The sequence below is a fragment of the Monodelphis domestica genome, chromosome 1 (assembly GCF_027887165.1).
Source record: "Monodelphis domestica isolate mMonDom1 chromosome 1, mMonDom1.pri, whole genome shotgun sequence".
NCBI lineage: Eukaryota > Metazoa > Chordata > Mammalia > Didelphimorphia > Didelphidae > Monodelphis > Monodelphis domestica.
Genome location: NC_077227.1, coordinates 63463556 through 63478606, shown reverse-complemented (window position 1 = coordinate 63478606; position 15051 = coordinate 63463556). Strand labels below are relative to the sequence as shown.

Below are 15051 nucleotides of genomic sequence, written 5' to 3'. Positions count from 1 at the left end.
TTGAATGACATCAGGAGTAGTGGAGGGGGGGAGCAGAACAGCCCCCTCTGGGATGTGCACCATAGGTTTGCCAAAATGAGTCTAGACTAAAGCTATCTTCTAGGCTCCAGCCCTCCCTGAGGTTTCAGCTTTCACTTTTTTCAGGTTTATCCTTAAAATAAAAATAAATAAACCCCCCTATATGGTCAAAAAGGCTTAATGATCCCGTTCATAGTGAGATTCCACATCTGAATATTGTTCAGTTAGAAGCAAAAGGGAGAAGTCACTGTTTCGACACCTGTTACTAAAAAAGGGGAATTACCCCAGCTGTAAAATCAAAGGGTTCTTTATCAAAAGCAGAAGTTCTGTGTGAACTATGTACAACATGGAAACATGGGTGAATAAATTCAGAAGTTCCCAAGTTTGTTATTTTTTTTTAATTACAAACCTAGTTCTCTGACGCTTATGATGACTCATTTCACCACTTGTCACCCAGAGTTTTGTTGGTGTTTCAGTGGGTATTTGTACCTTACCCCAACAAGTAACAAGTGTTGCTAGGTAACACTCATTGGCAGGCATCAGATGCTGTGAGTGGGAGATTTGCTCCAATCATGATGTGGTTTTCTTGCTCTAATGAGTAGGAGGTTCACAGCAAAGCTCAATATGAAATACATCTTAGGTCCAACTTGTTTCATGCAAATTTTCTTGCCTGCTTTTAAATTAGCTATTTTGGACCCAAGGGGAAGCAACAGACAGTCTCACTATACATTATAAGCTAGAGTAGCTGGCTCCCTTTCTACTGGCAAGTGTTTTCCAAATGGCACGGTCCTTTGGGCAGATATGTCTTTCGAGAGCATCCAAACAACACAAGTGTTAAGTTTTATGTCACTTCTTACTTTGTTTCTATTAAAATAAAACATATTTTCTTCGTGATTATCAAAACTAAATAAATGCATGAGGCATTTGAAGGACTCCATTTGGGACAAATCTTTTTCACAGACAGAACAGCACTCTCTCTCTCTCTCTCATATCCCCACCATTAAATTTCCTGAAGACAAGTCTTGTTTTTTTTTTGTGGACTTAACAGGCTCTTGAAAAACAACATTTGTGCTGCTGAGGTGGTCCTATTTTGAAAATGCTTGAAAGGATGCCTCCTGTGGTCAAATACATGCTTTTGAAAATGTATTGATGATGACATACTGACATAGCCGAAGAGGACTTCAATTCATCACAGGAAGAGCCTCACATCAGACAATGTGGTGTGCCACCATCTCCACATAAAGTTACCCTGAACAATGCTATTATTTTTTAAACCCTTACCTTCAGTCTTAGAATCCATGCTGAGTATCTATTTCAGGGCTAGGCAGTTGGGATTAAGTGAGTTGCCCAGAGTCACAAATCTAGGAAGTGTCTGAGGTCAACTTTGAACCCAGGATCTCCCATCTCCAGGCCTGACTCTCAATCCACTGAGCTGTCCCTAAGCAGTCATTTTACAAAATGTAATGTATTATTTAACTAAATGTTGTATACTATATGAACATATTATAACGAATGTTCCTATAAAGATACAGAAGCTCGCTACAATGCTGTCCTTTTTTAATACTTTATAACATTATTTCTTTTGGTTCTTGTAACATCATTTCACCTAGTATCATAGTTGTGAAACTGTTTAACAGTGTTAGGGGCAGCTAGATAGCTCAGTGGATAAAGTGCAAAACCTGGAGTTGGGAGGACCTAGGTTCAAATCTGACCTTGGACACTTTCTAGATGTGTGACCCTGGGTATGTCACTCAATCCCCTTTGCTTAACCCTTGCCCCTCCATCTTGGAGTTGTTACTAAGACAGAAAGAAAAGGTTTAAAAAAGCAGTTTGGGGGAGAGTATGTCTGACTTGGAAAAGACCCTGGACCAGGAATTAAAATGTCTGAGTTCTGTACTAGGTCTGCCACTAACCAAATCATTTTGAATCTTGATGCCTCAGTTTCTTTATCTTTAAGATCAGTGGACTGGAAGAGACAGTATGTCTCGCCCCCCCCCCCTTTTTTTTTTGCTTAAGGCATGATATTGTTCTTTGCCACTAGAAATCTTGGCATGCTATGAGAAAGTCAAACAACCTGGGCCTGTGGTTGCAAATGTATGTTCCATAAAATCTGTGGCACATCTTTCAAGATCTCACGGAACCTTTGGAAACCACTGGACCAGATTCAGAAAAGGCTCATAAGAAAGTGGGAAGTGGGCTTTATTCAACACCACTGGGGAAATTACTTCCACCAAGTACTGAAATGTTTCTTCTTTCTCCCCATCTTGACAGAGGACTTATATCTTCACCTTCCTGCTGAGCTCTCGTATCTTCATCCCTCCCTATGATCTTCTGGCCAAGGTGGGACAGATCTGTACCAAGCAGAAGCAGCAGCTGGAAGCTGAGACAGAAAAGGTAAAGCTTTGAGCCACAGTGCTCCAATTCCCCTCTCCATCTTGAGCAGCGGGGCTTTTGATTAAGTTCTTAACTTTGCATTTAACAAAACAAATTGAGACAGTCATAGAAAAGTCAAAATCAGAAAGTACTTTATTATTTTTCAAAGAAAATTTATTTTTATTTTAATAACAAATTTCCACATGAGTTTTCTGAAGTTATATAATCCAAATTGTCTTTCTCCCTTCTTCCTTCCCTTCTCCAGGAGCTGGCAAGCAATTCAATCTGAGTTATACGTGTATTATCATATAAAACATATTTTCATATTATTCACTTTTATAATTCATTTGATATTCATCTTATAAAACCAAAACCCCCAAACATATACCCAAATAAATAAGGGATAGATCATGTGTTTTCATCTATATTCCTACTCCATCAGTTCTTCCTCTGGAGGTGGGGAGCATTCTTTATTAGAAGTCCTTCAGAATTATTCTTTGTATTGCGGGGAGTACCTAAGTCTATCACAGCTGATCATTCCACAATATTACTGTTACTGTGTATAATGTTCTCCTGGTTTTGCTTATTTCACTCTGCATCAGTTCATGAAAGTCTTTCCAGTTCTCTCTGAAATCATCTTGTTCATCATTTCTTATAGCACAATAGTATTCCATCACCAACAGATACCACAATTTGTTCAGCCATTCCCCAATTGAAAAACATCCCCTCATTTTCCAATTTTTTGCCACCACAAAGAGAGTGACTATAAATATTATTATACAAACTGGTTCTTTCCCATTTTTTTATCTCTTTGGGATACAGACCTAATAGTGGTATTGATGGATCAAAGGACATGCACACTTTTCTAGCACTTTGGGAATAGTTCCAAATTGCCCTTCAGAATGGCTGTATCAGTTCACAACTGCACTAGCAATGCATTAATGTCCCTACTTTGCCACATCCCCTCCAGCATTCATTACTTTCCATTGCTGTCATGTTGGCCAATCTGCTAGGTGTGAGGTGATACCTCAGAGTTGTTTTGATTTGCATTTTTTTAATCAAGAGTGTGGAGAGAACTTTAGAAGTCATCTACTTCATTTTGCTGTTGAGAAAACTGAAGCCCAGAAAAAATAAGTTATTGAACATTTAAGTGCCTACTATATGCTAAGCCTAGAAATATCAAGACAAAAATAAAATAATGTTTGATCTCAAGGAATGATAGAAAACATGCACATATATAGGTGTATGTAAAATAGAAACCAGAGGGCACCTAGGTGGCTCAGTAGATTGAGAGCCAGGCCCAGGAGGTCCTAGATTCAAATCTGACCTAGCTGTGTGACCCTGGGCAAGTCACTTAACCCCATTGCCCAGCCCTTACTGCTTTTCACCTTAGAACCAATGCATGATATTGATTCTAAGACAGAAGGTAAGGGTTTTAAAAAAAAAAACAAGGAAGCAGATCAGGGGGTGGGGGGAAGGGGATTGCAGGCAGGATCATCTATGGGGGCTGGAGAGAGTTAGGAAAGCATTAATGTGTAAGGTGGCACTTGATAGCCAGGCATTCTAAAAAGCAGAATTAAGCAGGATGGGAGTGTCATTTATAAGGGACCATCCAAAGGTCAGTTTAGCTGAACTCAAGTATGCATGAAAGGAAATATAATGTGTAATAAAGCTGGAAAGGCAGGGTGGGAGCAGATTGTAAAAGGATTTAATGCTTTGAATAGGCACTTGTGTTTATAATCTAAAGGATAATAGGGAGCCAATGGAGTTTACTGCAGAAAAAAGTGACATCGTCAAACCCACATTCCCCAAGAGCAGAGAGTGATAATGGCAGAATTGGAATTATGATGTAGATCTCTTGACTCCTAAGCCATGGTGCTTTTCTATTATAGCACTGTTACCTCCCACTCTAGCCTGGGATCAAGGACTTTCAGCAACCTACAGGGGAGTCCAATATTAGATTTATGGACATTCAGGAGGTTAAACTGCATTTCTTCCCTTAATATAGCAAAGAGCTGGTCTCTGTAGTCATGTATCCTGAAGGTTTCAGACTACGTGAGGTTTTGGGGGTTTTAATGAGAGGATGTTAGAATTTAAAGCTTCCTGAAGTCCACTGTGTCTTGTTTCCATTTGCCTTCAAAGTCTGAACCGTCTGTGTCCCGGTAATTCTGGTCTCTCTCAATCAAACCCATAAGCCACGGAGAAATGTCTACTCTTGATGCAGAATGGGGCTTGTCGCTGTTAGGAAGAAATCATTGCCACTAAGAGCCTACATGGCTGATGTCCTGATCATAAGGGGTAGAAAAGTTATAAGGCTGACCCTGGGCAAGATGAGGAAGACTCAGCCCTTAGCATTTTTTTGGTTTGGATTGGATCCTACGGGGACTGTCCCAGCAAGGCAAGGAGCTTGACAAACAAACTTTTAACAGAGTTGGTTTTCTTGAAGTCAACTGCTCTATAAACTTCAGTGGCTCAATAGATAAATAGCCAGGCCTGGGGGCCTCCAGAACACAGGAGGATCTGGGTTCAAATTTGACCTCAGACACTTCCTAGCTCTATAATCCCCAAAGTGCCCTTGCCAGTCTTCTGCCTTAGAACCAATGCTTAATGTGGATTCTAAAACAGAAGGGATGGGTTGTTGTTGTTTTCTTAAGTAATATATCTGTATACTTTGGGAGCGATGCACCTTCTCTCCTAGGGACCTTGCATCTAAGAGATGGGAAGAAAGAGTAGAGACAGAGATTGCTTAGTGTTCTCCAAGTCCCATTTTGATCACTGCTGCAATTAGTCTTTCTCTGCTTAAAACACAAAGTTTGTCATTTGAAGGATAGGAAGTCCACAAAGGTCTTATTAGTGAATGGACCAAATTGCCATGTTGTGGATTCTGAATGAACCCATTCCTACCCTGACCTCTGACAGGAAAGGAAAAGAAAACTGATTTTCAATCAAGGGGCAGAAAAAGCACTTCCAACTCTAATGCAATCAACTCCAGTGACCCTACTAAAGCACCATGGGATACAGTGACACATAGTGAAAGAGAAACTCTGTGTTTGCTTCATTGTGACCACATAATTTCCTTTTCAAAGCCTAGAAAGGCACTGGTCTTGTTCCCAAATACTGATTACAGGTCCTAGCCAATTATGGCAGACCAAAAGGGATGGTCCTATTTCTTGATTCATACCGGAATTTACAATACACTTAACAAGGAGAGTTGCTTACCAATGTTTGGTTTCTATTCAATGACTTAAACGAACTTCTACTTTGTAATTGTCAGAAAGTCAAATAGTGAGTTTGAAGTACTCAAGATGGCCAACTTAGAACAAACATTTAAGAAAACTGAAAGGTGCAAGCAATAAGGAGGTCACTGGTAGGAAGAGGAAACCTCTGTATAGTAAATGTGTGATGCCTCAAGAGCAGAAGTTGAGGAAGATAGTAGCTTCTTCCCAGAGAATAAAAGTCTTGGGCTGTAGAAGCTGTCAGTTCAGACTCCAGGATTTAGTCCTAAATCCCTAAATCCCGTTCTGCTCTCACCTAGTTTAACTTGAATTTCAGATGCTAAGCCCATTTGGATGCCCCTAATCATGAGCAAGATAAAATCACCAGGGTCAGGACTATTTCCCATCTCTTTAGATCTCTCTCTGTTTTTTATCCATTTTTCTGCCTCTGGGTCTATATCTTTGTTTCTATGTCTCCCTGTCTTTGTCTCTGCCTCTGTGTCTGTCTTTGTCTCTCTGTCTCTCTCTCTGTTTCTCTCTGTCTTCTCTTTGTGTCTGTCTGCCTGTCTCTCTCTCTCCATAAGGCAACATCTCCATACCAATCCTACTATCCATAGGCCTACCCTCACCCCTTGTTGTTGTTGTTTTTGTTGATGATTTTAATTGTTTTGACTCAGCATGACCCCTGTAGTAGTGCTATATAGTTAACTCTTCTTTTTCTTTCCAAACTTTTTTGGTCCCTATGGTGATGGAAAAAGAGCTGTGCAATAGTCACTTTCCCAGAGAATACTACATGTTCCCTAAACCCATTATTATCTCAGGCAACCCTTATGTCTACTCCCAACCAAGACCACTGCTGCTAACCCCATTTTGCAGTCAAGATCACTGAGGCTCCTTGACTGAAAAATGGGTGGTACACTGAATCTACAATTTGAGAAAAATACTTCTGAGCCCTTAGCCTCTCTGGAATAGGAGAGAGCAGTTCAGAGACCTATTCAAAGACTTTTGATGAAATGATGGAAGGAAATGGAACATATGCACCCTGGAAGGTAATATGATCTAGGAAAGAAAGAAGAGAACAACATTCTCTTCCCTGATAAGAGAATTAGTTATAATAGTCTGACTCAGAGCCTAAGGCAGAAGGCTAGAGAAGGACATGAGATAGAGTGGGTGAGACTATAGAATGGCCCATGTGAATGAGAGATGACTGGATGGCACTGATGCCAGTATGGTAGGATGCTTGAAATGACTGCCTTATAAAGTTTTGGTCATTAGTGAAATTCCTCTCCCCTCCCCCAGTTGATCCTCCCACTGGTTTATGCTTCCTCCACCCAATGCCTTTTCAAAAATGACTCAGAGAACAACAAATGCAGTCATTTGCTGAGAACTGGTCCCTAGACAAACATTTCCCATCTTCCCTCTCTGCATCTCCTATGACACCACATTATATGTAATAGCAGCCTACATTTACATTGCAAGCCTCAAGCCAACCTTTGAAAGGGGGATCATTTTAACTCACTCTGACCAGAAATGTTGGGGCCCTCGTTTGTTGTTTTTGGTCACTGACACTGGCCTCTGTCCAAGGTGTCTGAGTTCAGGATGGGCCAAATCAAATTCAGAGTGGCAAAATTCTACCCCAGTAAGATCCGAAAATCTGAAAGAAAGACCTGAAAAAGAATATGCTATAAAGAGAAATCAATTTGAAGGGATAGATAAATCCATAATGGAAACCAAGATGTTTAATGATTCTGTACATCCAAAGTCCTTTGTACTTTGTACTTGTACTCTTAAGACACTATGCAAATGTGAGCTATTGATGTCATACTATGTCCTTAATTCTCAGATTCCCATGTGAAGAGGATAATGCTAAGATTTCCTGGTGGGAAGTTCCTAATCTCAGGGGAAATTTGGCTGAAAAATAGTTACTTTGGCATCTCTCCAGTCACCACATTCTCTGTAATAGAAGCATAGAAGCACACATTTAAACTTCTAGCCTGAAAGCCAAATTTTCTTTTCTTTTTTTTTAAACCCTTACCATACATCTTAGACTCAATATTGTATATTGGCTCAGGTGGAAGAGTGGTAAGGGTTAGGCAATGGGGGTTAAGTGACTCGCCCAGGGTCACATAGCTAAGAAGCCAATTTTTCTAAAGTTCTTCTTTGGCTCACCACCCACAAGAGATGCCCTCACCATGCCCTCAGGCCTATGGAATGTTTGTGGTCCCTAGCCTTTTCTGCCCAGTGTACTCAAAGGTCAGAAAGGACTGTTCTAATAAGAAAATATATAGCAACCAGTCACTTGATTTCCTAGCAGGTGTACATTTAACTCCCTTTCTAGCCAGCTAAAAATTATCTGCCATTCAAACCTCGCAGCAGACCAATGGGTATCCTCCTTCAAAGAGAAAGCTAAAACAAAGAACTAAAATCCTTAGCCACCACAGCAAGCTTTGATGAAAAGATCAGGAGGATTTACCATACCCTCATATCTAGCCACCTAAAATGGAATCATTCGGGGGACAGCTGGGTGGTTCTGGGGATTCAGAGCCAGGCCTGGAGATGGGAGGTCCTGGGTTCAAGTCACTTAACCCGCATTGCCTAGCCTTTACCATTCTTCTATCTGATACACAATATTGATATACACAGTATTTATTCTAAGATGGAAGATAAGGGATTTTTAAAAAAATGAATCATCCTTTCCTTATTCTCCCATCAGCAAGGAAGAGGAAATCACTATCACAGACCTCTAGCCATTTTACTTCCCTGTTCTCTGTGGCTAACAAAGCTGACCTAGATTCAGGGGACCTGGTTTCTCTTCCTCAAGAAGGTATAAAACAGGGCAGATTTGGGTGCTAGATTCTTGAAGCTGAATTCCCTCTTTTTCCTCCAAGCTCTTTCCTTTTCCTTAGCAATGCAGATCAGAGGAGAAGAGATTTAGAGCTATAAGGCAACTTAAAGGTCATCTAGTCCAATTCCTTCATTTACAAGTGACTAAGTTGAGATCTAGTGTGGTCATATGTCCAGATTTGGTCAAAGGAACCAGTTCCTCCTAGAACCAAGCTTGGTTTTACCTTTCTTTTTCTCCCTGGCACTTAAGAAATCTGCTTGTCGACTTAAGTTAGGGTCATTGACTTGTTTTTCAAAAGTTTTAATAATAGTATTTTAATATTTGCTTTTCATTGTGATCTTGTATATTTTAGTCTATGAATCTCAAAACATTATTCTGAGAAAGGGTCCCCAGTTTCTACCAAAGGGATCTATGATATACAAAAGGTTAAGAACCCCTACTCAAGCAAGGAGTAGCTAGGTGCTCAGTGTATAAAAAGCTAGGAATAGAGATGGGAGATTCTGGGTTCAAATCTGGCCTCAGACACTTCATAGCTATGTGACCCTGGGAAAGTTGGTTAACCCTAATTGCCTATTTCTTGCCACTCTTCTGCCTTGGAACCAATACTTAGTATCAATTCTAAGATAGAATGTAAAGTTTTGTTGTGTTTTTTTAAACCCTCACTTTCCATCTTAGAATCAATACTTTGTATTGGTTCCAAGGCAGAAGAGTGGTAAGGGCTAGGCAATGGGGGCTAAGTGACTTGCCCAGGGTCACACAGCTAGGAAGTGTCTGGGGTCAGATTTGAATCTAGGACCTCCCATCTCTAGGCCTGACTCTCAATCCACTGAGCCACCCAGCTGCCCCCAGTAAAGTTTTTTTTTTTTCTTTTTAACACCTATCCTAAAGTTTGCATTCTTTTCCCTTTGCAGGAATAAAAAGAATAGTAGCCTAAGCCCCTAAAATCTAAGCCAAGACATTTTGGACCAGCTTGTGAGAGCCAATTATTACATTTTCCGCATGAGCATGTTATTCTTTAGAAATTAGGAAGTACTACAAATCAGGGCTTAATTTTGACTGTCTGCGCTTAAAAAGGTGATAAAGAAAATGTTATAATACAAATTAAACTTTAAAGTATATCATGTATCTTTTCTTTTTTCTTTCTTTCTTTTTTTTTTTGGAGAACTAGTTCTATAACATTTACCAGCATACCATAGAATCTAAAAGATGGACTCATATTATTCTAGCCAGATTGGAGTCATTGGATTAAATGTTAGCTTTCCCCCCCAGCTTTCATTCCTGGCACTGACGCACTTGTACTGGACAGACCTGGTAGTTTGCTTCAAAGACATTTTGTTTGGCTGTGTAGGAGGAGTATGTACAGAGATGTCCTCCTGGGCTGGGGGGTTTTCTTACACACAAAGCAGAAAGTCTGGAGCACATACAAAATCAAACTTTGCACACATTCCTTCTGAGGCTATCTTCCATGGCATTTCTTGCCTGGTAACAATAAAGCTCAAACACTTCTGCTGTGTGTACATGTGGCTTAACACACTACTGAGATACTGTTGATTTAAGCAACCAGTTCCTGTGGATTTTTATTTTTTCTCCCCACACTTGTCATTTCTCCTGGCACCTCTTGAGACCCACCCAGCCAGGACTTCCAAGCAAGCCCCTCCCTCCCAGTAGCCTGCCAGTTCTCAGGTCATTGGATCATCATAACTCACTCTCTCTCCCCCTTCTCTCTCTCTCTCTCTCTCTCTCTCTCTCTCTCTCTCTCTCTCTCTCTCTCTCTCTCTCTCTCTCTCTCTCTCAGGCCAAGCTAAAATCTTTCACTGCCAAGATTATCCAGCTCCTAAAGGAATGGACTGAGGCATTTCCCTATGATTTCCAGGATGAGAAGGTCATGAAGGAACTAAAGGAGATCACTCACAAAATCACCCAGTGTGATGAGGTAAGGGAATCTCCTGGATCAAGTTTTTCCTTGCCTCCCAGGCCATTTGGAAAACAAAGCAACTTCCCTAAAGATTTTGCTAGGCTGTGTGGGGGGAGGTGGAGTGTGCAGGGTCCTCAGGCTGTGCCTTTCAATAGGGTCACACAGAGAAGAGCCTTTGTTTCCATGGTCACAGACATCCTCTGGGTAATTTTCCAAAATTGAGTCAATGATTGAGTTCAGCAAGAGATTAGGGAAAGCTCAGTTCCACTAATCCTCCACCTTTCAGAAAACAATCCAAAGTCCATATCTTGCAAAGGAGTAAGAGGTCATAGGATGACAGGAGGACCTTAGAGAGGATCTAGTCTAACACCTTCTTTTTATAGATGGAGACACAGAGACCCAATGACTTGCTCTAAGTCAGATAGGTGGCAGCTAATGACTCATATGAGATTTGAACCTAGGTTCCTTGACTCCCAATCCATTGGTTTTTCTGCTACAAAAGCATCTTTAATACTGTATATAATATGCTTTGTAAAGCCTTAGCATGGATCAGAAAAGAATGAACACTTGTCTAGGAGCCAGAAGTCCAGCTAGTGGTCAGAATGAATAACATTGGGCTTCTGACCAGGAAAACTCAAGTATGAACCCCACCCTAGACATTTGTTAGCTACATGAACCTGGGTAAGTCATTTGACTACTCAACTTCAGTTTCTTTATCTGTAAAATGCTAATAATAATAGCATCTCCTTCACAGGGTTCTTGTAAGATGAAATGAGATACATTTTGTAGTTTTGCAGACCATATAAAACTATCCAAATGCTAGCTATTGTTAGAAACACAAGTAGACAGTAAAAATAATTTACATTAATAAGAAGTTGTTTTTCACAGCATTCCAAAACTTCCTACCCCATGTGATCATCTCTAGAATGGAACTATCCCCATTTTACAAAGGAGTAAATTGTTTCAGACATGTTAAGTGCTATCTGTCCCCTACTTAGAATAGTGAGTTAGGAGCACAATCAGGACTAGAACCTAAGGCTTTTGACTCTTAAAGGTCAGGCCTTTTCCACTGCATTATTTTTATGCCAGTCATTAAAATCTGACAGTCAAAGGGAAAGGGAATCCCAAGTCAACTGAGGTCAGTAATGGGATTGAAGGGATGCTGATAAGAGCTTCTAGGAAGCCATCAACAGAGCAGCATGGATGGCTTCAAAAGAAACCTTACCAGGGATGGTATAAGAGTCTACACATAGAGGACTCTGAAACTTCAAGAAGACATGTTAAGTGAGACTCCCCTAACAGGCCAATGGGACATGAGCTTTGGAGAAAACCACAAAGGTAGGGTCCTTATTGCCAAGGCTCTTTCTGAATTATAATTTCCAAATTTATAATAATTATTAATTCATATATATAATAAATGATATTATTATATTATATAACTATAATTAATATTCAATGAATATGTTTAATATTAAATTTACATAAAATTCTATATAATAAATTTCCAAATTCATAATAAGGCTGGTTTCTGAATTCATTTGTGTCCCTATTTTAGGATTTTCCTTGGCAAAGATACTGGAGTGGTTTGCCATTTTCTTCTCTAATTCTTTTTTACAGATGAGGAGACTGAGGCAAATAGGTTCAAGTGATTTGCCCAGGGTTACACAGCTAGTAAGTGTCTGAGGCTGGATTTGAACTCTTGAAGTTGAGTCTTCCTGATTCCATGTTCATTGCACCACCTCACTGTCCGATTATCAGAACTAATTGTATCCTCTTCAAGTTAACTACTTATTTATTAGTGTCCAGTCCTCAGCTACTCAAATTGGCATGTGTACTAAATGCGTTATGATTTCTTAATGAGAATCTCTTAGCAGCACCATATAATAGCAGAAAAAGTGCTAAAATCTAAGCTATCATACTAGCTGTTACACCTCTAGGCTAGTCCTTAAACATCTCAGAGCCTCTTATTTCCTCATCTCTAAAATGGGAATAATGATCATTTCACTCCATATTTCACATCGCTGTTGTGAGAAAGTTTTTAAGTGCTAAACAAAAGTGAGTTGGGATTTTTACAGCTGCTGCCTTATGGCTTTTGTCACTCTTCGGCCTCAGGAAGGATGGCTAAGTGGAAGTAGCCAAGAGTTAGAAAGTCAATAGGCATCCTAAGTGAAGCTATCACAGAACTCACAGCAAATAAGCTCTGGGATCTTTGGTAGACCTAAATAAGCAGAGATTTAGGGCAAATTATGGGCAGTCAGGCATTGCAGTGGATAGAGTGCCAGAACTGGAATTAGGAAGACTCATTTTCTTGAATTCAAATCTGGTCTCAGACATATTTGTGTGACCCTAAGCAAGTCACTTAACCCTGTTTGCCTCAGTTTCCTCATCTGTAAAATGAGTCACAGAAGAAAATAGCAAACCACTCCAGTATCTTTGCCAAGAAAATTCCCAAATGGGGTCATAAAGACTTGGACAATGACTGAACAAAATAATAGGTTAAATTAGGCAGCCTAACACCCAGCTAGGTAAGACACAGGTGAGTTATTCAGGCAGATGCTCCATAAGCTCACCTTAGCTCAGCTCTCAGACACGCCAGGGTATGGTTTGGGAGATCAGCTGTGAAGCTGGGACTGAGAACCATTTCTCATACATACTCCAAGCCAAATCCTCAACACTATATTAAAAAATCAGCTTAGAGCAAGTCCTACCCCTCCAATCAACAAATCTCCTTAATCATGATGAAGGAAGACCTCGAGGGAGGCAGGAAACAAAGCCAAGTTAAGAACAAAGCTATAAAAAAGTACTCACATCTCAGAGCAGGAGTAATTCAAGAAATGGGGAGCAAGACCATCTTGGTAAGAGATGACATTGATTTAAAGCATTTTGCATATCTATTTCAGCTGACCCTTTTAACAACCTTGCTGGGTAGGTCCTGCAGGTATTATTATCTCCAGCTTGCCCAAGACTCTACGTCCAGGATTCTGCCCATTATTATTACACAACTTCTCTCTTCAATAGCAAGCATTTGATCACTTGTGAATCCATAAGGCATTCCTGGGCTTGACCTCCTAATCCCTGAAATTAGTTAATCGTGAGTCCAATTCAACAGAAATTTTTATTAGTCTGTTTCCAAAGTTTCTCCTCACTTTTGAGGTTGACCTCGAGGGAACAGAAAGCAGAGAGAGTGTCGTCAGAAACCCTTTGTCCCATCCCATGCTCGCTTTTTTCATCCTGCATCTCAGACCACAATTCTGGATTTTCCTATGTGCTAATGTATTCAATATAACTTATTTTTTTTTTAAATGGCAACTTCCATAGCAGCTTAGGGATACCCACTTCTCTTTTATAATTTCATTTCTGCCTCCCAATGAGATAGTTCTGACTCTATTATCTTTCTTCAATTTGCCTAAGGAACGCACTACTAGGTAATGTGAAAACTTGTTTTAACTGGAGGTAGAAAAATGAGAATTTGGTCACTGCCATTAGGTAGACCCTGAGTTTCCCTCCCAGAAGTTGTCAAAACAATTACACCTCTCTTTGGTTCGGTGATATTGGAATCCAAAGCAAACAAATGCTAAACAGTTGGAAGAAGGACATGGGCTTGAATGATGGCTGTTCACATAAGCGAGATTGAACTAAATTCTGATTATAGCTCAGTGACTACTTCATTCTCAGACTCTAGGCAGAGATAGAATATCAGGATTCATTTTAAAAAGTTAATCTAAAAGCCATAGGAGGGTTCTCTGTTTCCAGAAGGCTGTGTTGATATTGTTTTTTGCTTACCACCACTCCCTTCTCTCACTATTAATGGGCTTCCTCTTCTGCCAGGAAAGACATTGGGACTGGCCTTCTGCCAGGACAGGTGGTGACTAGATGCTGAGCTCCATTGAGCATGCTTCTGACTCCTGCCAGTCTCAATCCCCAGAGAGGGTCAGCTTCAGGAATTTGTCCAGAACACATGCACACAGATAACAGAGAAGCCCTGGGACTCGCTCCAGGCAGAGTACCAGCTGCTGTCAAGTGTATCCAAAGCAGAAAGGGAATTTTTCTGATGAAGATCCTTCCATTTCCTATTCCCCAAGGTCCTTCTTCTCCCTTATGTCCCAGCTTGTGGTCATTAGCATGGAGGGTAGTTGGCAGCACATGAGTGCTGGAAGTCAACCTCTGCTTTTTATTAGCTATATGCCAGTGGGCAAGTCATTTACCTTTTTGGAGGCTCCATTTTCTCATTGGTAAAATGGGGATAACAATACCTATAGGGCTGTTGCAGTGATTGGATGATACATGTAAAAATTTTGTAATCGTTGAAGTGCTATATAAAGCTAGCTATTAGTAATAGTAGGGGGGTTAGGTGGCGCAGTAGATATAAATTCTAGACCTAAAATCAGGAAGACTCAACTTCCTGAGTTCAAATTTGACCCCAAACACTTACTAGCTATGCGACCTTGGGCAAGTTACTTAGTCCTGTTTGCTTCAGTTCTTCATCTGCAAAATGAGCTAAAGAAAGAAATGGCAAACCATTCCAGTATCTTTGCCAAGACAATCCCAAATGGAGTCCTAAAGAGCCTCTCACGACTGAGACTACTGAACAATAAGGAGCAAGGGAAGGGATAATAATGAGTATATTTTTATTTGGTTGATAGTTTTTACCCTTAACACTGTGATAGCTAAAAAAGATAGGTACA

The 15051-nt window shown here is 40.3% G+C and overlaps 1 protein-coding gene across 2 annotated transcripts in view; it reads left to right on the top strand.

Annotated features, from left to right (window-relative positions):
* Positions 1-15051, top strand: part of RASGEF1A (RasGEF domain family member 1A) — a 333690-nt gene that overhangs the window by 306065 nt on the left and 12574 nt on the right. For both annotated transcript variants that reach the window (XM_007478488.3, XM_001365016.5), the window contains exons 3-4: positions 2290-2412; positions 10247-10384. In XM_007478488.3, the coding sequence (XP_007478550.1) occupies positions 2290-2412; positions 10247-10384 (261 nt within the window). The remainder of the gene's footprint in view (positions 1-2289; positions 2413-10246; positions 10385-15051) is intronic.